Raw genomic sequence first — 23,409 nt, 5'->3', positions numbered from 1 at the left:
TCTCTGAAATAAAAAATATATTTCAAAAAAAGAAAATACTGAATAAATTTGTCACAGGTGGGTATCCAAGAAAGAAAGGGCCCTAGAAGTTCACTCAAGTCAAGAGACAAAGTTCGCATGTCATCTTCTATTGAAAAAGTATTGAACTTTGCCCTGGCCGGCTTGGCTCAGTGGATAGCGCGTCAGCCTGTGGACTGAGGGGTCCCGGGTTCAATTCCGGCCAATGGCACATGCGCCTGGGTTGAGGGCTCAATCCTCAGTGGGGGGTGTGCAGGAGGCAGCCGGTCAATGATTCTCTCTCATCATTGATGTTTCTATCTCTCTCCCCTTCTCCCTTCCTCTCTGAAATCAATAAAGAAATATATTTTAAAAAAAAGAGAGAAAAAGTATTGAACTTTGAAAATGGTATGATTAAGAAAGTCCTCAAGAATGTAAATGTTCTTTGGACTTAAATACTTAGTTACAACTTCAATCAGTTTACTTATAAGGTATAGACAACCCAAATTTATGTAAGAGTTCCTTTACAAAAACTCAGCTGTAGTTGATGTTTAGAGAAAACAATCACTTTAAATTGCTTCATAGCTTGTGGGTCTATAGTAAACTCTTAAGAGCACATGGTTACATGGTTTTTATTCCTGTCCAAACTTGCTGTTCTCATTTTCTTCTTCTGTTAGCATTTAACTACATGTTTACAAATCAAGAATGTTTTCCTAAAATCAAATTTATGTAATAAGTTTTTTGTTACTTGGGAACCAAGTGTATTTGTATAAAAGTGAGAAAGTATGGACATTTTATTTCTCATGTCAAGGACTTTTGGAATTAAAGTTGTTGGTCCCTAGGCTCAGAGAGTACTTTCTTTAGGAAAACACAAAAATACTACTGTATCAGATTGAAACAGAAGATACGTATTGAACACCCAGCAATGGGAACTTGGTACTATGCATTCCTAAAACACTTGAACTTACATGGAAGCACTGAAGGATTATTTGATAAAAGCAGTCATGCAGGAGCCTCAGAGTTTGATATATAAGAATTAAAGTTAATGTGGCTGTTTCTGAAGTATAAACCTAAAGAAAATGTTGGAAATCTATTAAGCATCTGCCCTCCATGTGAATGTTTTTTGTTTGAATCTAAGATCAAGTAAAGCATATGCCCACTAAGACAATATACACTAATCACTGAATTTTGGAGATGAACACACCAGACCAGGCAGAACTTCTGGCTCAGTAGATATTAAAGTCTAACAGTAAAAGTGCATTTTCTTTTGTGAAACTGCTGAAATAGAGGCTAAGAACTGCCAGTGATAACATAAAGCAAAAAACAATGTTAAGATATACATGTATTTCAAAGTTATAAGTAACTGGATCTTTCTCTTCTGGTAGAGCGCTCACTTTAACTAGGCCCAACTGCTTTTATATTAAATATCAAAAATTATAAATCCTATTTAAAAAATAAATTACAGGCTATGATATACTTTGTCACTATGTTCAGAACTTTCATGCAGCACACATAACCTGATTTATGATCATGTGGCCTAGTGCTGAAATTTCTTGGCCATTACTGGATAGCCTAAAAAAAATTTCCATGCTCAGGTGATAAAAAACTTGGTTGAAGAAGTAAACCAGGAAGCAAATAAATCCAATAAGGAAATAAATCAAGTATATATTGTGGACTAGTTTTACAATATACCTATATGCCTCCAAATGCTCTGACAAGTTTTATTACCAGGGAACCATACATGCTATCTAAGGAGATTGAAGTTAATTAACACTTCCTAAATAACCTGTAACACTATACAAGTGTACATGGGCACTTCCCACAAATGAACACATTTCTCATTGATGGCCACAGAGCTGAATTCAATACTTCGTATTCACTTATGGTAATTTATAAGCCATACAACAGTGACAAAAATATGCTTTTAATAACCCAGTGATGAATCAATGGCCTCATGTGACCTCCTTTGTCTACCAATTAAACTTAGCAATAAGCTTAAATTAGGTTCCATGAATGTTCAACAGGGCTGCTTTCAAAGGTATAGTTGGCCGCAAGGAACCAAAGTTTAGGCCTGGGAGAAATGGGCACCTTATGAAAATAATCTTACCGGTCTGTCAACCTGCATGATCTCCCAGAGCACTTCGGCCACATCTGGTAAGGTGTAGGGAGGGAGACAAAAGCAGCATGTGTGGAGCAGCTGGCTTACAAGTTGCTGTCCCAGCTGGTTCATCACCTGTCCAATCAATTCTTTCCGTAATTCAAAGTCCTCTTCATGCTGTAAAGAAAACAGGAGCAATGGTTAAGTTCTAATTTCAACTTTCCAAAGTACTCTTTCCCCTTTAATCTAGCACAGCATTATCAATGGTGTGCTGCAAGAATTTTTAAAACATTCAAAATCTAACTATTCAGTCAGGGGCCCAGGCCTCTTTTTGTAAAAAAAAAAAAGAAAGGAAAAAAAAAAAAAAGACAATAGCCAACAGAATAGCCATCCAGTGTGAATCAACCAAAATCATACCTTTTTTTAATTTGTCAGACTGGCAAAAAATAATTAACATATTTTTTGGTGTGCTGCAGAATTTTAGTAATTAGTTTATGTGTGCCATGAGATGAAAAAGGTCAAAAATTGCTGGTCTAGCAATTTCTCTTTCCCAGGAAAGAAAGTATATATATTATATAGCAGGAGGATTCACAAAGCCCACCAAATGTTTCGTCATGAAGAAAACATTGAGTTTAGTATCAAAGAAATGGACATGGGTTTCAGCTCAGATTAACCCTTAGATTTTTCATGAAAAGAGGGCAGAAGAGACACAATGGTTAAAGATTAAGGGTAGCAATTTTCTTAATATTTTTTTTCTGTGAAAAATAACAAAGTATCCTTATTTCCTTTTTGAAAACTAACTGAGACGATGCCAAAATGGCAGTGGAGTAAGTGAAAGCTATACTGACACTCTCCCAGGACCAAACTGGAAATGCAACTAAAATACAGAAAACCCACCCTGAAAAATCAACTAAAGACTAGCTGGAGGGACCCCTGATAACCAAGAATGGAAAGTGGATACCGCATAGAGACTGGTAGGAAGTGGGGAGGACCGAAAGGGCTGGCCAGGTTCCTACAGACAGCAGCTGAAGTTCTGAGAAATATCTCAGTTGTGGGGGGTTCCCACTGAGAACTCTGAGGTCTAAACCCCAAGCTGGGCTCTCCGGCCCGAACAACAGAACTGATAAAGGTACCCACATAACAACTGTATGTGACAAGCAGCAGGGTTCTGTCTGACAGTGAGGTAACTGGAATTGCAGGAACCCTCTTAAAGGGCCAACACACAAACTTTAGTGTGCAACCACTTACCTTGGGCAGAACAGAATGAAGTTGTGTGAACAGAAGCCAGGATTGGGGGCTTTGGAGTTGGAGATCAGGGAGCGGACCCCCTTGTTTCCTGTGCTGAGTCATTCCCTCATGCTGAGGAGGAAATCTTTCTCCTGTGGAACTTTGCTATTCAGTGGTTTTTGCCTGGGGGGAAGGCAGTTGCCCCACCCTGTTGGAAGACCTCTCGCCCCATACTGTGGTCGATAGCCTGACGTCAGTCTGAGTGTCAATGGGAATGCAGGCAGAGGCGGGTCTCTGGAGGCTTTGAGACTTTGTCTGATCTAATCCCAGGCCTGGGGCTAGGAAAAGCAGCACCTGGTGCACATCTTGGTCCTTTCCAAAGGTACCCAGCCCCAGCAGGGGAAGCCACAAACTGTGGATTGCTGATGCTCCAAACTGGGGTACTCAGGGCCAGTCACAGTGTCTGACATTGTCCTACCCTAGAGATTGGGAGTTGTAGTAGATCTACCTAATACACAGACACAAACCCATCAGGCAACCAAAATGGGAAGACAAAAAAATAAGCTCCAAATGAGAGAACAAGAGAATTCTCAGGAAGAAATAAATGAAATGGAGATAAGAAATTTATGAGACACAGAGTCCAGAATAATGATGGCAAAGATGCTCAACAGCATGAAAAAAGATACAATAACTATGAAGAATGACATAGCACTAATAAAGAACACACTGGAAGGAATACAAAGCAGATTAGGGGAAGCCAAGGATTGGATCAGTGAATTAGAATACAAGGTAGAAAAAAAATCACTCAATCAGAGGACCAAAAAGAAAAACCGATGAAAAAACAGGAGGACAGTTTAAGGGAGCTGTGGAACAATAAGAAATGTAAAAAATATTTGCATAATAGGAGTGCCAGAAGGGGAAGAAAGTGAGCAAGGGATAGAGAATGTGTTTGAAAAAATGGTACAAAAGTTCCCTAACCAGGTGAAGGGAAAAGTCACACAAGTTCAGGGGGCACAGAGAGTCTCAATCTCAAGCAAGAAGAACCCAAACAGGCCCAAGCCCAGACACATCATAATTAAAATGCCAAAAATTAAAGACAGAGAATCTTAAAGGCAGCAAGAGAAAAGCAAACTGTTACCTACAAAGGAACTCCCATAAGGCTGACACCTGATTTCGCATCAGAAATTCTACAGGCCAGAAGGAAATGGTATTAAAGTACTCAAGGTAATGGAAATAAAGGATCTAAAATCAGATTACTATATCCAGCAAGGCTATCATTCAAAACAGATAGTGAAATAAAGAGCTTTCCAGACAAAAAAAAAAAAAAAAAAAAAGCAAGCTAAAGAAGTACATCACCACCAAGCCAGCATTATAAGACAGATACTCCTAAGGAAATGAGGAAGCAATATGAGAAGATAATGAGCTGCAAAGTAGAAAAGTTACAATGTTTATACTTACATCATTGGCTACCCCTGTGTGGATGAGGTCTCGTAGGAACCTCATGACACTACAGTTGGCATCCCGGTGGTCCAGGGTAGTAGAGGCAATGGCCCACTGTAAGATAGGGATGACCACCTGGCTCCTCAGCAAGGTAACAGGGCTACGCTGAATAAACCTGGTGTGGAAAGACATGCTGGTATAAATGACAGGAAAATACTATAAAAGCAGCCAGGGTAAAAGACAGAACTATGGAGAAAGTAAAAAGATCAGTGGTTGCTAGGGTTTGAAGAGGAGGAAGGGACAAATAGGTATAGAACAGGGGATTTTTAGGGTAGTAAAACTATTCTGTACAATACTATAATGATGGATATATGTCATTATACATTTGTCCAAACCCATTGAAGGTAAACCACCAAGAATAAAACCTAATGTTTTATAGACTGTAGGTGATAATGTGTCAATGCAGGTTAATCAATTCTAACAAACCACTCTGGTGAGGGATGCTGTTGATAGTGAGGGAGATGGTGGGGGTGAGGGAAAGCAGGAAGTATATGGAAATGCTATTAACTTTCCATTCAATTTTCCATAAGGTTTCTCAGATCCTTTAATGTAATGGAGAATTTCCAAGAAAAACAATATTTTTCCAAGTTATTTTCACCAGGTAACCATTTGTACAAAGAATATCTCTAGGAATTAATTTTTCAAGGAATACGTACTGGAAAAACAGGTTGACAACCCACCCATATAAGCTGAGGAAAAAAAACCCCACACGTTTTTCTAACTTGTCCAAAAACTAACATCTACATTTAATAATGGTTTATATTTTTATAAAAGGTTTTATGTTCACTAACTGGTTTGATTAAAAGTCCTTAGTGAGGGACTAAGAAGGAACTCAAAGATTTGACAATAACATCAGTGTTACTGGTAAAAGGAATTTAAGCACTAGGTGAGGTGGCAGGTTAGGGGCAGAGCTGGGAAGTGTAACACCAGATAACTTCTAAGCACCTTAAAATCCTAAGTATTTTTTTTCTGAAATATATCTACTCAAGGATAAATTTGAAGTGAAGCCTGATATTGTAGCAGCATACAAAGTTAAAACCACAAGGGATTTTAGAGATTATCTAGTCAAATGTTTTTACCAAGCTCAATTTTACTGTCCTGCATGTGTTTCCTCCTTCATGATAGGAACTCAGCCACTTTCCCCTGCTCCCATCCAATTCCTTTTCCTCACTTATGGGGATAATCTGGCTCAAAATTTAACTTTGGGTTATGAATGATTAATCTACCTACTTCACTTAAGTCATTTCACAGATAAGGAAACAGTCAAGTGTTAGGTGACAAGTCTAAGCAGTGATGGGAATGAACAATAAAAGAAAGGGTTGCTCTTTGGAAGAACTGACCTGGTGGCTAGCCTGAACAGGTCATCCACAGTGTCTGGGTGATTCTGGAGCCCATTTTGCTGTTCTAGGAGTTGAAAGGTGGGGATGCACAGTGCCTAAAACAGAAGTGATTTTAAAACAAATACTTGTATACAAATGCCACAGCATTCAGACTTGCTAAATATCACAACATATACAAAAGGAACAAAGAGGGGGAAAGCACAGACAAAAAAAAAAAAAAAAAAGGACAAAAATAAGATCAAGAAAAGGAAGATGAAAATCTCTCTCAGTTGACATAGTTTTCACAAATGAAAGCCACATTTCAGGAAGGATTGATGGTATAGATTTTAGTTGATGAAGGTGGATAGATGTCATTTCAAAGCTTTAGAAGTTTCTGAGATTAAAGACTGTACTTATATGTGCTAAACATGGTCAGTCTGCTAAAGGAGTAGATGAAGTTTTAAAGGAAAATACATCTTGAGGAAAAGGAGTATCATAATTTAACTCCCTAATATATTCCCACCCATCCTCCACCCCCATGACTAGATGGGGGAGGAACGGGGGACAGTATATCAGAAACTTTTTCCAACGTCTGCTATTTACCCTAAGACCATCCGTGCTGAGTAAACTTGTTCACTGGCTATTCCAGGCAAGAATTTAAATCCAGTTGCCCACCTCCCGACTCCCCAAAAAAACCCTATCTCTGGAGTGCATAATTAGGCAGTAATGATCATTACATTTGTGTAGTCAATCTTTCTTTCTCCCAAGCAGGCCTGTCCAGAGAACTAGGAAGTTTCTATCTCCCTGTTATTAGGAAATCAACATGCCTGGGGTGGAAACATAAAGAAGCAACAGAATTAAAGACATGGTAAAGAACACACTGCTAGGCCTTTAGACCATCAAAGAACCAACACATCTATACTCCCCAACATACCTGAAGCATGTCTAGTAATCCCTGCCGACAGCCCTCTTCCATGCCATACTCATCCACAAGGATACTGCCAAGGTACAGGAAACAGGAATGCTGATGTACATGGTACACATTCACCATCTGCCAAGGAAAAAACCAACTAATTCAACCTCTTATTGAGGTTGATACCCCTCAATAAGTATTAACTTAGAAAGCTGTTTGGAGGAAGACATTTACAGAGAGACTAGTCTCTTCTCTTTCAGACAACATAGGAAAGCATGCTGTATAATACTTCAAGCTGAAAGACATTAAAGAACTATTTTATCCAAGGCTTGTATAATGTTTGTAAAACCATAGCATAGCATACTCAAATTTTCTAACATCTAATAGTTGCTCCTATTTGCATTAAATAAACTTAAAAAACCCCCAAAAAACTAGTAGAGCTATAGCAGGGACAAATATACAAAACTAGAGGCCTGGTGCATGAAATTCGTACACTTGGGGGGGGGGGTCCCCTCAGCCCGGCCTGCACCCTCTTGCAGTCCAGGAGCCCTTGGGGGATGTCCGACTGACAGCTTAGCACTGCTGCAGAGGCGGGAGAGGCTCCCACCACCTTGAGCCCGGCTTCTGGCTGAGCGGCACTCCCCCTGTGGGAATGCGCTGACCACCAGGGGGCAGCTCCTGAATTGAACGTCTGCCCCCTGGTGGTCAGTGCACATCATAGGGACTGGTCATTCGCAGTTCGGTCGATTTGCATATTAGCCTTTTATTATATAGGATTATTATATAGGATGCCTTCATCTTGGAGGCTGTGAAAGCATTATTTCAATTTTGAGTTGCTCTTAAGCTCCTTTATTTCGTCTTCTAAGTAAAAAACAGTGTTTCCAATTAAGGTATCTGTCTCAAAAGAATAGAAATTCAATATAATACTCACATTTAAATTAAATGATTTGTTTAGGATTTTTACCCTACTATCCTCCAAAAATCAAGAGGCATCTATCTATACATTCATCTATTTGAAATGCCATCACAATACCCATGCACTGAACTTATATAAATTCAGTTCTATAACAGTAGTGGGGGCTCAAGGATAGAGTAACTGACTCTTAACAGCATATACCATGGAATGAGCATGAGACGAGAACTATGAATCTATTCAGTGCTGTATACTCAAAAAATATGTGCTCTACTTAATGAATAATGATTTAAGTCAGGGGTTGGCAAATTGTCTTAAAGGGCAAGATAGTAAATAATTTAGGCTTTGCCAGTCATACAATCTTCTGACTTTCACTTTGCCACTGTAGCACAAAAATGACCAATAAATAATACTTAAATGAATAAGCATGGCAATCACTCAGTAAAACTTTATTTACAAACTACAGGACCATTAGCTCTAGTTTACTTACCTCTTGTTTATGGGACTTTTAAGAATAATTTTCATTTTTGTCACATGTACTGACTTTAGAAAGCACTTCCTATGTAAGTTCCTGCCCTACTCTATTGGGTTGATCACATATTTAATTAACAGGAATAAAAAAAACAGTATCAAAGTCATGAGATATCCTCCAACAGCAAAGGGACTTTAAAATCAAGTTATATTGGACTTAGAAAGTATTACACCAACTGAGACCCTTTACCAGAGGTGGACACAGCCTAAATGCAAACATATACTGTTGTACTTAAGAGTATAGAAAATCACTAATAATTAAAATTCTATTAAAATATGTAACTGTACAAACTTTAATCAAATCTACAATTTAAGGAGGGGAGATCATGCAAGTGTCAATTGACACTGCACTAGTATGACCCTAGCTGAGGGTGCTTCCTCAAGAGTGAAGTAGCAGGGTGCAGAATTTAAGGTGGCACTCGCTGTCAGGGTCAGCTGCTGAACGTGTGTGCCGCCTTAAAATCGGCACTGTCTGTACCCTGTCCAGGTGGAGAAGAGTCGCTTTAGGTTGGGTGGGTGTTGTCTAGCAGTTTTCCTCACAGCACAAGTACAAAATTTAAGAAGGCACTTGCTTAAGAGCCCTACAAATACAGAATTGGCACTGGCCTTGCCTCCCTCAATTTTATGCACATAACACCTCACTTGCCTCAATCTAGTTCTGGCCCTGCTTTGAGGTTAACATCAACACAAATTACTTAGTGAACTAAGTCACTAGTCACAGATGTCTCATAGAGAGTAGTTCTAGGTATAATTTTAGAGAACTTCATGTAGTGAGTCATACCATCTTAATAACATATCAATCTTGGTCATTAAGAGTCAAATTTATACCTTGACAAATAAGAAACTTACGTGAACTATGTTCAATATAGTTAAAAATCCCTTTGGGCTAAGAAATAGTAAAGTTTGACTTACCACATTTAAAAAAAGCAAATTAATGTAAAAATATTTAGCATTGGTATACAAGAGCTTAACATTAAAGTCATTCTCTTTTCCTAATTTCACACTGGAATGTATTGCTAATTAGACTTCACTATACAGATTAGATTATAGACAACATACCTACCACAGGCACTACTTAACCTCTTTCAAAGAATTTATTTTTCATATTCAATTAATACAAGAGTGTTTCATCACCAGAGTTTTTGTTCCAAAGGCTCCTATTTCAAATTCTGTACAGGTTACATTTTCCCTCTTGTAGAGAACTTACCTGTGTGACTAGTGGCTGCAGCAGGGCTGCAGATCCTTTGCCTACACAGCGAACAGCAAAGCGAAGGCATCTGCAACAACGTTCTACAATCCGGTTATCAGCCCGATGCTTATTTAAAGTCTCAGATAAAACTGGCCATATCTGAGTCAAAAGTGAAAAAGCACAAGAAAGAAAGAGCTGAAAAAAAAATGCTTTCAAGTTGGTAACATTGTATTTGGCTTTCAAATAATTTGGAAAAAGCTTTCATTATAAGAAACACACATAGCCTGATTCTGACCAGTGTATGTGTGTGTACATGTGTGGAGATTCAACATACTATTCATCACTAAAGCACAACGCTTCTAAGAGAAGCACAATGACTCTTCAGAACAGGAAGGGGAGCATGTCTAACTTTACTAGAGGACAAAGATATGCATTTTCCTAAACTTTGAACTTCCTGATTTAGGGTGGAAAGAATTAGTACGAGTTACAGAAGAAGAAATGTTTAAAGGCAGTTCCAAGAAGTTGAAAGACCTTGAACAAAAGGACTAGAATAAAGGAAATAGCATTATTTGATACCGTTGAACACTTAAGAACATTTGGTGTGCCCCCTGTCCTGTAGTCTGAAAAGCAAGCACTTCTCCCATCCAGGCCCAACCCCGCTTAGCTTCCGAGATCAGATGAGATTGGGCGCATTCAGGGTGGTGTGGCAATAGACTGAAAAGCACTTTTTAAAACATACCTTTTGATCCTCACATTACCCTCAGTGAAAAAAGCATAAGGGAAGAGAAACCAAGATGGCGGCATAGGATAAACACCTAATTGTTGCCTACCACAACAATTTTGAACTACAACTGGAAAACAGAGCAGACATTGTCCAGAACCACCAGAAAGCTGGCTGAGTGGATGCTCTACAACTAGAATAAAAGAAAAAGGGACGCTGAGCTTCAGGAGCTGTGGAGGTGCGGAGATCTGTGAGCGCAGAGAGGGCGAGCGGCTGAATACACGACTGGCTTGCTCGCGGTGCGCGGAGAGGGCGGGCACCAAGTGCGGGGCTGGCTTTCTCGTTTGGGAGGAAAACAAAGCCTCCCTATTACACTGATATCCAGCGCCAGTCGGGGAGAGGCCGGCCTGTCTGGCAGCAGGCGAAACTCAAGAGCAGCCTTCTCTCAGAGGGGCTCAGCCATTGTAGCCGGATACGGAAAACAAGGCCCTCTTAGGGCGGGGCTGATGGGAAATCAAAGCTTGTCTGCACCAACCTGAGACCCCCGCCCCATCCAAGCCAAGCACAGAAGCCCTCCCAGTGGCTAGCTTTCTCGTTCAGGAGAAAAACAAAATCTCCTGACTGCACTGATATCCAGCTCCGGTCGGGGAGAAGCCGGCCTGTCTGGCAACAGGCGAAACTCGAGAGCAGCCTTCTCAGAGGTGTGCGCAGCCATCACCTTGGGACATTAGGGCGGGGCTGATGGGAAACCAAAGCTTGTCTGCACCACCCTGAGACTCCACCCCATCCAAGCTGAGCACAGAAGCCCTCCCAGCGGAGACACTGCTGATACAGCCAATTGGCCTGGAGGTCAACTCCCCGCAGTGATACCAACAACAAGCAAGGCTTAACTACAAGACTGCACATACAGCCCACAAAGGGGTGCACCAAGAGGATCCACCACAGGTAACTGGGGAGGCTGAGCTACTGGGCTCTGCTAAGACACCTAACACAGAAAGCAACTCCATCAACTCAGGGAAGCAGCTAAAATGCAGAGACAAAGAGGCAGGCCACAATTAAAGGAAATGGAGGAAAGCAAGAGACTGGATATAGAGTTCAAAACCACGGTTGTAAGGTTTTTCAAGAATTTCCTAGAAAAGGCCGATAAATTAAACGAGAACCTCGAGGACATGAAAAGGGATCAACTAGAAATAAAGCATACACTGACTGAAATAAAAAATATTATACAGAGACCTAAAAGCAGACTAGAAGATCGCAAGAATCAAGTCAAAGATTTGGAATACCAAGAAGCAAAAAACACTCCTCTGAAAAAGCAAAAAGCAAAAAGAATACAAAAAGTTGAAGATAGTGTAAGAAGCCTCTGGGACAACCTCAAGCGTACCAACATAAGAATTATGGGGGTCCCAGAAGAAGAGAGAGAGCAAGATACTGAAAACCTATTTGAAGAAATAGTGACAGAAAACTTCCCCCACCTGATGAAAGAAATAGACTTACAAGTCCAGGAAGAACACAGAACCCCAAACAAAAGGAATCCAAAGAGGACCACACCAAGACACATCATAACTAAAATGCCAAGAGCAAAAGACAAATAGAGAATATTAACAGCAGCAAGAGAAAAACAGTTAGTTACCTATAAGGGAGCACCCATACGATTGTCAGCTGATTTCTCAGCAGAAACTATGCAGGCCAGACAGGAATGGCAAGAAATATTCAAAGTGATGAATTGCAAGAACCTACAACCAAGATTACTCTACCCAGCAAAGCTATCATTCAGAATTGAAGGCCAGATAAAGAGCTTCACAAATAAGAAAAAGCTAAACGAGTTCATCACCGCCAAACCAGAATTATATGAAATGCTGAAAAGTATTCTTTAAAAAGAGGAAGAAGAAGATAAAGACAAAAATTATGAACAACAAATAGGTAACTATCAAGTGAATCTAAAAACCAAGGGAATAAAAAAATCTGATGAACAGTACTAACTGGTGAATATAATAGAATCAGGGGCACAGAAAGGGAGTGGACTGACAATTCTCGGGGGAAAAGGGGAGTGGGGGTGCGGGAAGAGACTGAACAAAAAGCGTACACCTATGGAGGAGGACACTGGGGGGGGGTGGGGAAGGGCAGAGGGTGTGGTAGGAACCTGGTGGAGGGGAGCTATGTGGGGAAAAAAGAGGAACAATTGTAATAATATGAACAATAAAGATTTATTTTTAAAAAAAGCATAAGGGAAGTATGTTATCAAAACTAAAGCAATGAAGGCTTAATTGGCTTTGTCAAAAAAAAATGTTGCTAGTATTAATCAGGCCTCCTAGCAACTCTAGGATTCACACAATCTCTCCCACTTCTTTGGCCTTTCAATAAATTTTCCCATAGCCTGTTTTCTTTAAAAAATTCTAAAATCTAAATTATTTATTTGGATGGTTCCATTCCTCTTTTCATTGGTATTTAATCCATATTAGCAAATTAAATCTTCCTATGAACCTAGAAGAAAGTACCTTCTCACTCTAATTACCCACAGCATTGCAAGGAAAAAGGAAGAAAGTCTTGTACCACAGACATTTGTTAACACTTACTTCTTGTATGACTTTTTGGCACGGATGAGTCTGTCCATTTTCCACAATGGGATTGGTGTGTCTGCAGAAAGACAAATGGCCCAAATTAGTGAAAGAAGAACAATTTCACCGAGGACCCAGAGCCCTGTCCCTGTTAGTGTAATTAGTATCACTGCACCAAAAAACAAAAACAAAAACAAAAAACAGATAGCAAACTTATTTTTAGGACTCAAAACCATTTCCTCCTAGTGCATTCAAACAGACACAAGCAAATAGTCTTAAATTATCCTATCATTTATTGCCACCTTTAAGTGAGTTCCACTAGAACATGTAAACTCAATCTAACTCTGGGTACCTGGACTGTGGGTGCGGGACACTAAATTATCCATTTCATTTTTCCCCTTTATAAACCTAAATATGTAGTCTCTCCCAAATTGATAAAGAATATATACAGGTTGTCTGAATCCACAATGAGAAACCAAGCACTGCTCCTTTCCCAGCAATGAAAGTCAAAAGATTTAGGAACTCTATTCTACCAAAGATGTTTCTCATGATTCTAGTCTGAACCCAGGAATACACACAACACACGGGCCCATCCACAATATGTCAAATCCAACTATTTGTCTAGTTCTAGACACCACTAATTTGAAGCAGAAAAAAGAAAAAACTGTATGATTAAATACCAACCTTTTTAAAGGCAAAAAAAATTCTTTAATTTAAAAATGTTCAACAGCAATTTATTTAAAATTTAATTTTCTTTAAATCCAGGCATTTCCACGCATTACAGATTTTCTTTCATTTATAGTGAAACTAGAGGCCTGGTGCACGAAATTCGTACATGGGTGGGGTCCCTAGGCCTGGCCAGCGATCAGGGCCAATGGGGGCCTTCCAGCTAGCGCCTGGGGCCTTCCTTCCTGCCGGCTGCTGGCTGGGGTCTGCCGGACAGGGGGAGGGACCAGGGGAGGTTGGCTGCGGGAGCACACTGACCACAAGGGGGCAGCTCCTGCGTTGAGCATTTGCCCCCTGGTAGTCAGTGTGCATTATAGCGACCAGTTGCTCCAGTTGCTTAGGCTTTTATATATATAAGCTAGAGGCCTGGTGCATGAAATTCATGCATGGGGGTGTGTGTTCCTCAGCCCAGCCTGCACCCTCTCCAATCTGGGACATCCCTCTCACAATCCAGGACTGCTGGCACCCAACTGCTTGCCTGCCTGCCTTCCTGATTGCCTCTAACCGCTTCTGCCTGACAGCCTGATCATCCCCTAACCACTCCCTGCCAGCCTGATTGATGCCTAACTGCTTCCCTGCCAGCCTCTTTGCCCGTAACTGCCCTCCCCTGCAGGCCTGGTCACCCCTAACTACCCTCTCCTGCAGGCATGGTCCCCCCCAACTGCTCTCCCCTGCAGGCCTGGGTCCCCCCACAACTGCCCTTCCCTGCAGGCCCGGTCGCCCCCAACTTCCTTCCTCTGCTGGCCTGGTCACCCTAACTGCCCTCCCCTGCAGGCTTGATCGCCCTCAACTGCCCTCCCTTTGCAGGCCTGATCGCCCTCAACTGCCCTCCCTTTGCAGGCCTGGTCCCTCCCAACTGCCCTCCCCTGCTGGCCATCTTGTGGTGGCCATCTTGTGTCCACATGGGGGCAGCCATCTTGTGTGTTGGAGTGACAGTCAATTTGCATATTACTCTTTTATTAGATAGGCTAAGGGTTATTGTTAATAGGCTCTCAGAATGGGATGTAACAGGACTCTCATACAAGGAAAGCATTGCACCAATTCAGATAAAGATACCTGTTGACAAAAAGTAATAAAAACAATGCCTATTTTAACTTATTCCACATAGGCTTTTTTGCCACTATTACTCTACTATTCCAGTTATACCTATGGGCCTCACATATTATAAATTATGTAACTCAGTAAGCATCACTCTTTGAACATTGTCACTCAAATATTTTTTTTAATCATTAGGCTCCTCTTAACTTCAAAGAAGGATTAATTTCACCAGGTTAATGAAGAGCCTTTATTACTGTTTTGTATCCATACGTTTCACAATGTGTCTAAAAGTGTGTGTGGTCCTTGGAATAGCAAGCAGCAGCACCTGGGAATTTATTAAGTACTAGAGGCCTGGTGCACAACATTTGTGCACTTGGAGGGTAGGGGTGGGGTCCCTCAGCCCAGCCCGTGCCCATTCGCAGTCCTGGAGCCCTCGGGGGATGACCTACTGCCAGCTTAGGGAGCGGGCCTAACCTGCAGTTGGACATCCTTAGCGCTGCTGCAGACCATTGCTGCGCTCACCAGCTGTGAGCCCAGCTTCTCCCTGAGCAGCACTCTCCCTCTGGAAGCACACTGACCACCAAGGGGCAGCTCCTGCATTGAGCATCTGCCCCCTGGTGGTCAGTGGGCATCATAGCGACTGGTCATTCTGCCATTCGGTTGATTTGCATATTACCCTTTTATTATATAGGATTATTATATATAGGATGTAAATTCTTAGGTTCTACCAAAAATCCAATCAATCAGACAATCAGGGATGGAACCAGCAATCTGTTTTTTGGTAAGTCCTACAGGTGACTCTGAAGCATGTTAAAGTTTGAAAATCACTGATCTAGAGACCGGAAGAATTAATTACATTTTAAAGGGTCTTTTGACAGCTCTTCCCTCCCTGGGCCATGCCACATGACCCATGGACCCAGAGTGAGCAAACTGGGAAGGTCAGGTGGGAAGGGCAGACTGTGAGTATCCCCAAGGAACATGTGACCCTGTCTCTTCCCTGCCTGGGACTCGGGAACCCTATCCCACGGAAAAAATCCACGGAGGTTCCCAGTTTCTCCCAGGCCATTGCCCACAGTGGTCTTTCAGGTGGACTCTCAAGTGGGACCCCAACAACCCTGAGACGCATGACTTCAGCACTCTGTGCATCACCATGGGGCTTGCCATCACCCAAGGTCACTGCAAGTTGGAAGCCTCAGTCCTCATTGCCCTGCTCTGCAAGTGCTGACGTCACCAGCTCCTGGGTGTTGAACATACATTTTAGGAATTTTGCTTCTAACTGATTTGGGTGCACTTACCTTAGTGGCTCAGAAGGAAATGAAGTTCTTTTCCTCCGTGAGGTCTTTGATTCCTTAGGGATAATGAAACTATAGCTGAGGGGGTAGCAACCTAATTTTACATAGTGCTTTCCACCTTTCATATCATATTTCTCTGATGTAAAATTATCCCTGACATAGTGGGTGGGAATGCAGGATAGATACAAGTTCTATTGGGGGCATTTTCAAAAAATTCACCAAAATTATGAAGGTAGATATTCTTTAACTGTGATTTTTATGAATTTATCCTTTGTAAATGTACAATGACGTGTGTGAGGTTGTTTGGAGATTAGGTTGAAACAACCTTGATGTCCATCAGTAGGGGATTGGTTCACTAAAGTACATCCATCCCTACAATTTTTAAAGAGAGTCTTTTGACAAAGGTCTACCAAGAACAAGTTCTTAGAATTTGCCTTTGCCCAAGACTTCAGGCAATGATCTTAATTCAGTATCCTGACAAAGGAGATTATAGGGAAAAAAACACCACTTGCTTACTTCAATACACAAGGGTCTCATTTGTGCTTTTAACCCAAGACAGACATCTAGAATCTCTCTTCTTACCTAAATATTACTGCAAGACGATCTAAGAACACAGTAGGATCTGAGGATATACCATTGCTGGGCTCCTGAGACAACAGCTGAAGAGACAGACATTAACACCCAGTCATTACACATACAAACCTACAGCAAACACTGCAACATACACCCTTACACATCAACCTCTGTCTCAATCTCTGTTTATTTCTGTAAAGTTACTCAAATGGTGAAAACTTTTAATTCATATTGTCAAATTAGTTTCTTCCATCTCACTGCATCCTGGCCAAGACTATATATTACTAACATTTTAATATATAATCGTTGTGGAGTAGAAAACATAATTTAATTTTTTCCATTTATTTGTATTATGATTGAGACATTATAGAAATTATATATTAAAAGATAGTTTATATATAAGATTATTATGTATTATGTAATCTATATTATATTCACATTCCACTTTAGCTTTATATTTTAAGAGATAAGGCAAGTTGCCCCTTATTTTTCTTTCCTAAAATTTCCACCATTATATCATTAGAGGTGAACTTTAGAATCATTTTGTCATGTTCTCCTAAAAATCCTATCAGTATGTTCACTGTTATTGCACTATACTAGTACATGTAATTTGAGAAGAACTGCCATCTTTACATATTATTTGAGGAAACTTGGTAGGTTATGGTTTTGGTTGCTAACTTGAATGGTATTTTTCCCATTACATCTTCTAAATGGTATTATTGACATTAGTAAAAATCTATTGATTTTTAAATACTTCTGTGCATGCAGCTACTTCAATAGACTTACTAATTTTAAAAACTTTTCAGTTCATTAAAAAAGAGAAAGAAAAAACTTTTCAGTTCATTCTTTTGGCTTTTCTACATAGATAAATAATTTTGACTTTTCCTTTCTAACATGTAAATATCTTAATTTGTTTCACACCCCCTTACTTAACCAAACTCACCTTTTTCAATGCCATAACCTGAACAGAACATAGTTCACTAAGACATTCAGTAATCTTCTCCAACGGTAATCTGGCTAGAACAAGTGCTGTCCCTGAGAGACAAAGGAAGATACAGATGAAGAAAATAAAAGTTGAATTGAGGTTATTCATTGGTCTACAGCATGTGGTTAACAGAAAAGCCTGACAGGTCCCATTCTTTCAAAAAGATCAGCACTGTTTTTTTAAATTGCAATAGTTTATTATTGATGGTCAGTTTTTCTTAATAGAAGCCTACTGGTTTAAAGATGTTTAAATTTATCTCCCCTTCCAATTCTTTAAAGACTTAAAATCTCCTCTACAAAGCCAATACCAAAGCTATTTTTTTAAAAATATTTTTTTATTGATTTCAGAGAGAGGAAGAGGGAGAGAGAGGAACATCAATGATGAGAGAAAATCATTGATCAGTTGCCTCCTGCATTCCCCTTACTGGGGATCGAGTCAGCAACCCAGGCATATGCCCTGACCAGGAATCGAACTCTGACCTCCTGGTTCATGGGTCAACACTCAACCACTGAGCGACATTGGCAGGATCCAAAGCTATTTTTATATAGCACAGTACAATAGCTCTCAAACTTCCCAGAGACTCTGACTTAGTAGGTCATAGAGAACCTTTATTTTTGATAAGTACCGTAGGCAATTTTTATCATCAGAGAAATTGGAGAAATATAAACATAATATATTTTTTACAAGAATGGGCTGAAATTAGAGATTTAATTCTTTTCTACCATAACAGAATCTATGAAAGGGGTTAAAGCATTCTTGCTGGGCATCAATTTCTTTATCTATAAAATGAGTGCTTTGAACAGAAAAGTAGTAGTAAGCCTGCCTTTTTTGTTGTTTTTAAATAGTTGCAAAAGCCCCTTTCCTTACTTTTTCCCCAAATGAAATCTTAACTTGGAGCTCTAATAAGATAGATTTGGAAAAAACAAAAAACAAAAAAAGGAGGTAGTTAGGTTAAAGTGGAGACTTGGCCTCCCACTTTTCACAATCCCATCAACTGCGGAAGCACCACCCCCAAACTCAAAGAATGATGTGTTAGACGATGTCCCTTCTAGGCCCAAAATTACTTGACTATCTCTAAAATTTCATTCAACAAAACAGTAATCAATCCATAAATCTTCAAATGTGAATAAAAAACGGAATGATTCTTCCTGACAGCCTATTAGCCATGGATGTATAGACTTTTGTTTAAAATTAGATTTTAAGTGAAAATCTAACTTAAATATAATTGTTTCTTTTAATTCATTCCTACAGAACATATTGTAACTAAAAACAGTTTTCTATGTCTAGACAAGAATACCTGAAAACTGGGATGCCACATTCTATTATAGGTCAGATGTCACTTCAGCATAAAGGTTAAATCTCTCTAGAAAATGACAAGATGGCATCAATAACCACAGTAGTAGATATGAAGAATATTTGACTCTGATTTAATATCTTATTACCTATGCCTATAAAGGGAAACAACAAAAACTCATGCTACAAAATCTGTCTTTAAAACAACGCAGGTATACTGGTTGGTAAGGAACCTAGTGATAGAGTGAGAAGGGACAGAGCTAACTCACACATAAGGTCATCCAGTATTGCCCAGGCTGTTTGCCACTCACATTGGCTTAAAAAATGCTGCACGGTTCCTATTACCCAATTTTATATTTGATATACTCCCATACGTTCTCAACCACCAGTTTTAAGGATTTCACTACCTCAAAGTCATTTGTTTTCAGAAAGTTTAGTTAGAAAGCATTTTCTAAGAGTCAATAAACTGTCAACAGTTGATCACTCATAGAATAAATGTTCTCGCTTTCGTAACAATCTTCTAAATATTTAAAAATAGCCATCATGTTTAAAGTCTCTTCTAAGTCTTTTTTTCCCTAGCCATAACATCTCTAGTTCTATTACTCTGAGCTTCATCATCACTCTGGCTGTTTGCCTCTAGATAGGCAATCACTCAGTGTAAGCTGATCAGTAATGGTTAAAGAACATTAAGGGACCAAGGACCCTTCTTGGCTATTTGTACACATACACATGTACGCAAAATCAACACCCTTCCCTCTGCATGGAAAAGCCACCTTACCCAATCACTAAGTAAACTGATACTGAAAAACCAGGATATGACTATGTAAGATAACCCCCAGAAGTGGCTTAGAGGAGACTGCTCCTGGTTAATATCGTAAGTAAATACCTTTCAACAAGCCCACAGCAGCTTCTGGAGACAACATGAAGGAATCGAGTGAACGGGCAATCTCCAGAAGTCCATTAAAGTGCTGAGCCATGTGGTCTCGGCAGACAGAACAAATGTTATGAATGGCTTTGGCTGCAGCAGAAGCCAGAGGCTTTTCACACAGGCCTTTCATCAAATAGCCCAATACAGGGTCTAAGGAAAAAAGCCATACAGTGAAGATTATATATTTTAAACTCAAGGAAAACTTCTTGTTTACTATAATAGATGTTTACATTCTCTTTCTTTTTAAAGCAAAAGAACCATTTTCAAAAATGAAATGTGTTCAAACCCCAATATATAAAACATAAAAATGGAGCTGATCTCACTGACTCAGTGTCAGGGAGCCCTGAGTCTTAGTCATCTTCCCATCTCTTTCCTCATGGACAATCAAATGCTGCTTGTTGCTAGTGCTTCACAGAGCACCGTTTGAAAACCACTGGTGGATATGACCATCCAAGTATCTATATATACACTGAGTGGCTATATTATTATGATCTCTGAACACATAATAATCTGGCCATCCAGTGTATATAAATACATATATATTAGAGGCCCAGTGCATGAATTCGTGTATGGGTGGGGTCCGGCCAGCCTGGCCAGGAGGAGGGAACATGGGTGGTTGGCCAGCCTGCCTGCTGGTCAAACTCCTGGTCAAGGGGACAATTTGCATATTAGCCTTTTATTATATAGGATATACACTGAGTGGCCAGATTATTATGCATTCAGAGATCTCAATAATCTGGGCACTCAATGTATAAAAACCTAAGCAACCAGCCAACTGGTGGACTGGTAGCCATGACGTGCACTGACCACCAGGGGGCAGACGTTCAATGCAGGAGTGGAAACCACAGGCATGGAAACATGGAACAGACTGATGAATCTCAGAGGGGGGGCGGGGGGAGAGGGCGGGAAGAGATTAACCAAAGATCTTATATGCATACTAGAGGTCCAGTGCAAGGATTTGTGCACCATTGGGGTCCCTCGGCCTGGCCTGTGCCCTCTCACAATCCGGGACCCCTCGGGGGATGTCAGAAAGCCAGTTTCAGCCCGATCCCCGCAGGCCAGGTCGAGGGACCCCACCAGTGCACGAATCATGCACTGGGCCTTTAGTTAAGACTATAAGAAAGAATGTAAAGCTCAGAGACCTACCATTATACTCACAGGTGAATCACTTTGTAAAAATAGCCGACATTAATAAGAACAATGATAGTTATCTAAAACTGACACTTTTATACTTGCTTCTTTATAGTTACAAAGGGCCTTAAAACATGCAGATGGATCTTTAGCACTTCTGGAAGAATTAATTCATCATGTTCTATTTTTTACGAAATATAAGTGTTCCAAAAAAAAACAGATTATAAAGGTGAATTTCTATAAAGCAAGCCAACTAAGCAATAAGTCATAAAATATTTACTTTCAGTGCCTAGAAACATTCTACCTAGCAATATGAGAAAGCAAGAAAACAAGAGCAAACATAAGAGAAAGGAAGAAAATCAGAAAACTCAGACACAGCAGTGGCTGAGGGCAGAGTTCACACATACCAAGGAAATGAGGATTTCGATCAACCACTTCGCTCATCTCTCCAACCAATTCAATGCTGGTGTATCGCACAGCTGTATGTACAGTCTCTGGGAGACGGACAACTCCTTCTAGGACCTCTACCAGCGTTGGATTGTTCTCCCTGAGTACAGAAGGCAAGCACTCAGAGTTACTGATTTCAGAGATCAGGTTTTAGCCAAGAAACAGGCTGCAATGATACAAATCATTGCTAAAGGGCTTCTTTCTAAATAATTAATCATTTGGATAAAAGTACTTAACACCTGATATGAAAGGTTTTTAAATCCTAAGAAAAGGGGGGAAAGAAAGAAATGGAAGATATAACTGTTTCAGAAGAAGCATACTGCTCCTTAATCTTTTGAATGTCAGTGTCTAAAGACACATTCTGCTACCAAATAAGGCTCTTCAAACTGGAGAGGCAGGCATTTACTATGGTTGCAAGTCTTCATTTAAATAATCTTTTTTATTTATTCCTATATCTGCAGCACCTAGAACAGTGCCTGGCACATAGTGGGCACTCAACAAATATTGCTGAATGGCTAAGTAAATGAATGAATATTTCTTACAGCTGGATACTAAAAACTTTAAGAACACGTAAGCATGAGTGAGCCAGTTCACTAAATAAAGGAACAAGAAGAATACAAGTTGAAGAAAGAGAATTACAGGCCAATATCCCTGATGAACATAAATGCTAAAACTCTCAACAAAATATTAGCAAATCAGATCCAGCAATATTTTAAAAAGATCATACACCATGACCAAGTGGGATTTTTTCCAGGGATGCAAGGCTGGTACAATATTCACAAATCAATAAACATGATATATCACATAAACAAACAAACAAAAAGAATACAAGCTGCAGGAACAGGTAAAGGAAAATTAAAGTTAACCAAGTACTTTCCACAGCTCCATGAATTTATTTTTTCCTTTTTCTTATCTTTTTTTCCCCACTCCCCAAGAATGCTAGCTAAAGTTATTTAAGCAGAGTGAGGATGCCTCCCAAGTGGTAGAACATAATCCAGAAATAAAAGATGTTTAAAATGTAAATAATATTATGAATTTGAGCAAGAGCACTCCCTGCTGATAAACTAAGTCTATTTAGTCCTTTATATACATTAAAAAATTACACTCATGCAGATGGCTTGAGATGTGGATAAATAAAAAACAAAAAATAAAATCTTATCTCATTTATGCTTTATGTTTCCCAGGGACACTAAAGTAATTACTGATACTCTTACCTTTTTTTCACACCAACATGTGTCAGTTAAAATATTAGTGATTTTTAATAATCTTCAGGCTGTCACTGAAGGTTCCAAAAGACACCAAAATAGGTTTAAGAGCAAATAGAATAGAATGTAATTCAGGACCAGAACCTCTTAATATAGAAAAACAAACCTATATTGTGTCCTTGAACATTTACTGAATTAGAATGTAAGATTTAGCTGACTAGGCCCTTCGAGGCAAATAAGAAAGAAGCACTGTACTTTTTACGAATACATGCCTTAACCATCTCTCCAATCAAGGCCCTGGATAGAGAACTCAACTGAAGAGGTATCTGATCTTAATACAAGAAAACCAGACAGATATTAACACCAACTTATAAACTCACAGCACAAAGTAACCTATTCTTAGGGATTCATGTTAAAATCATAAATAGAATTTCTATGCTAAGCAATAACAAAAATAATTGCACTTTAGATTTTGCTACTCTTTTAGGTAAAATGGTACCTATGCCTTGCCTCTCTGAAACTCACAAATGACTAAGACAAAAAAAAGGAGAACAGTATTTTTGATTAAACCAACTTTCACAAAGGAACCTCGGTTAGAAAAATAAATCAGCATTTTAGCATCAAGAACAAAATAATTTTAACACTGGGAAATGTGGTTAAAATTTAGATATCAGCAATGCATACGACTCTGGACTAGACTCTAGAAGTCAGAAGATTAGAGAGCAATTATAGAAGACGTTCTAAGAGTTTCCAAACATATAACACATGAGAAAAATGGTGTAATTTTCCTTCCTTTGATAGAGTTCCCAGCAAAAGACTTATTAGACA

At 39.7% G+C, this 23,409-nt stretch overlaps 1 protein-coding gene across 1 annotated transcript in view; it reads right to left on the bottom strand.

The window, feature by feature from the left end:
* TNPO3 (transportin 3) overlaps positions 1–23,409 on the bottom strand; it is a 107,026-nt gene that overhangs the window by 15,954 nt on the left and 67,663 nt on the right. Inside the window, exons 11-20 of the mRNA XM_008154029.3 lie at positions 21,337–21,476; positions 19,757–19,948; positions 17,536–17,627; positions 16,602–16,678; positions 12,982–13,042; positions 9,706–9,846; positions 7,076–7,192; positions 6,163–6,257; positions 4,781–4,937; positions 2,105–2,272 (exon numbers count right to left, since the gene is read on the bottom strand). Coding sequence (XP_008152251.1) covers positions 2,105–2,272; positions 4,781–4,937; positions 6,163–6,257; positions 7,076–7,192; positions 9,706–9,846; positions 12,982–13,042; positions 16,602–16,678; positions 17,536–17,627; positions 19,757–19,948; positions 21,337–21,476 — 1,240 coding nt within the window. The remainder of the gene's footprint in view (positions 1–2,104; positions 2,273–4,780; positions 4,938–6,162; positions 6,258–7,075; positions 7,193–9,705; positions 9,847–12,981; positions 13,043–16,601; positions 16,679–17,535; positions 17,628–19,756; positions 19,949–21,336; positions 21,477–23,409) is intronic.

The sequence above is a fragment of the Eptesicus fuscus genome, chromosome 14 (genome assembly GCF_027574615.1).
Source record: "Eptesicus fuscus isolate TK198812 chromosome 14, DD_ASM_mEF_20220401, whole genome shotgun sequence".
Classification (NCBI taxonomy): Eukaryota; Metazoa; Chordata; class Mammalia; order Chiroptera; family Vespertilionidae; genus Eptesicus; species Eptesicus fuscus.
The sequence above is the reverse complement of the archived record's forward strand: the minus strand, read 5'-3'. Positions and strand labels throughout refer to the sequence as shown.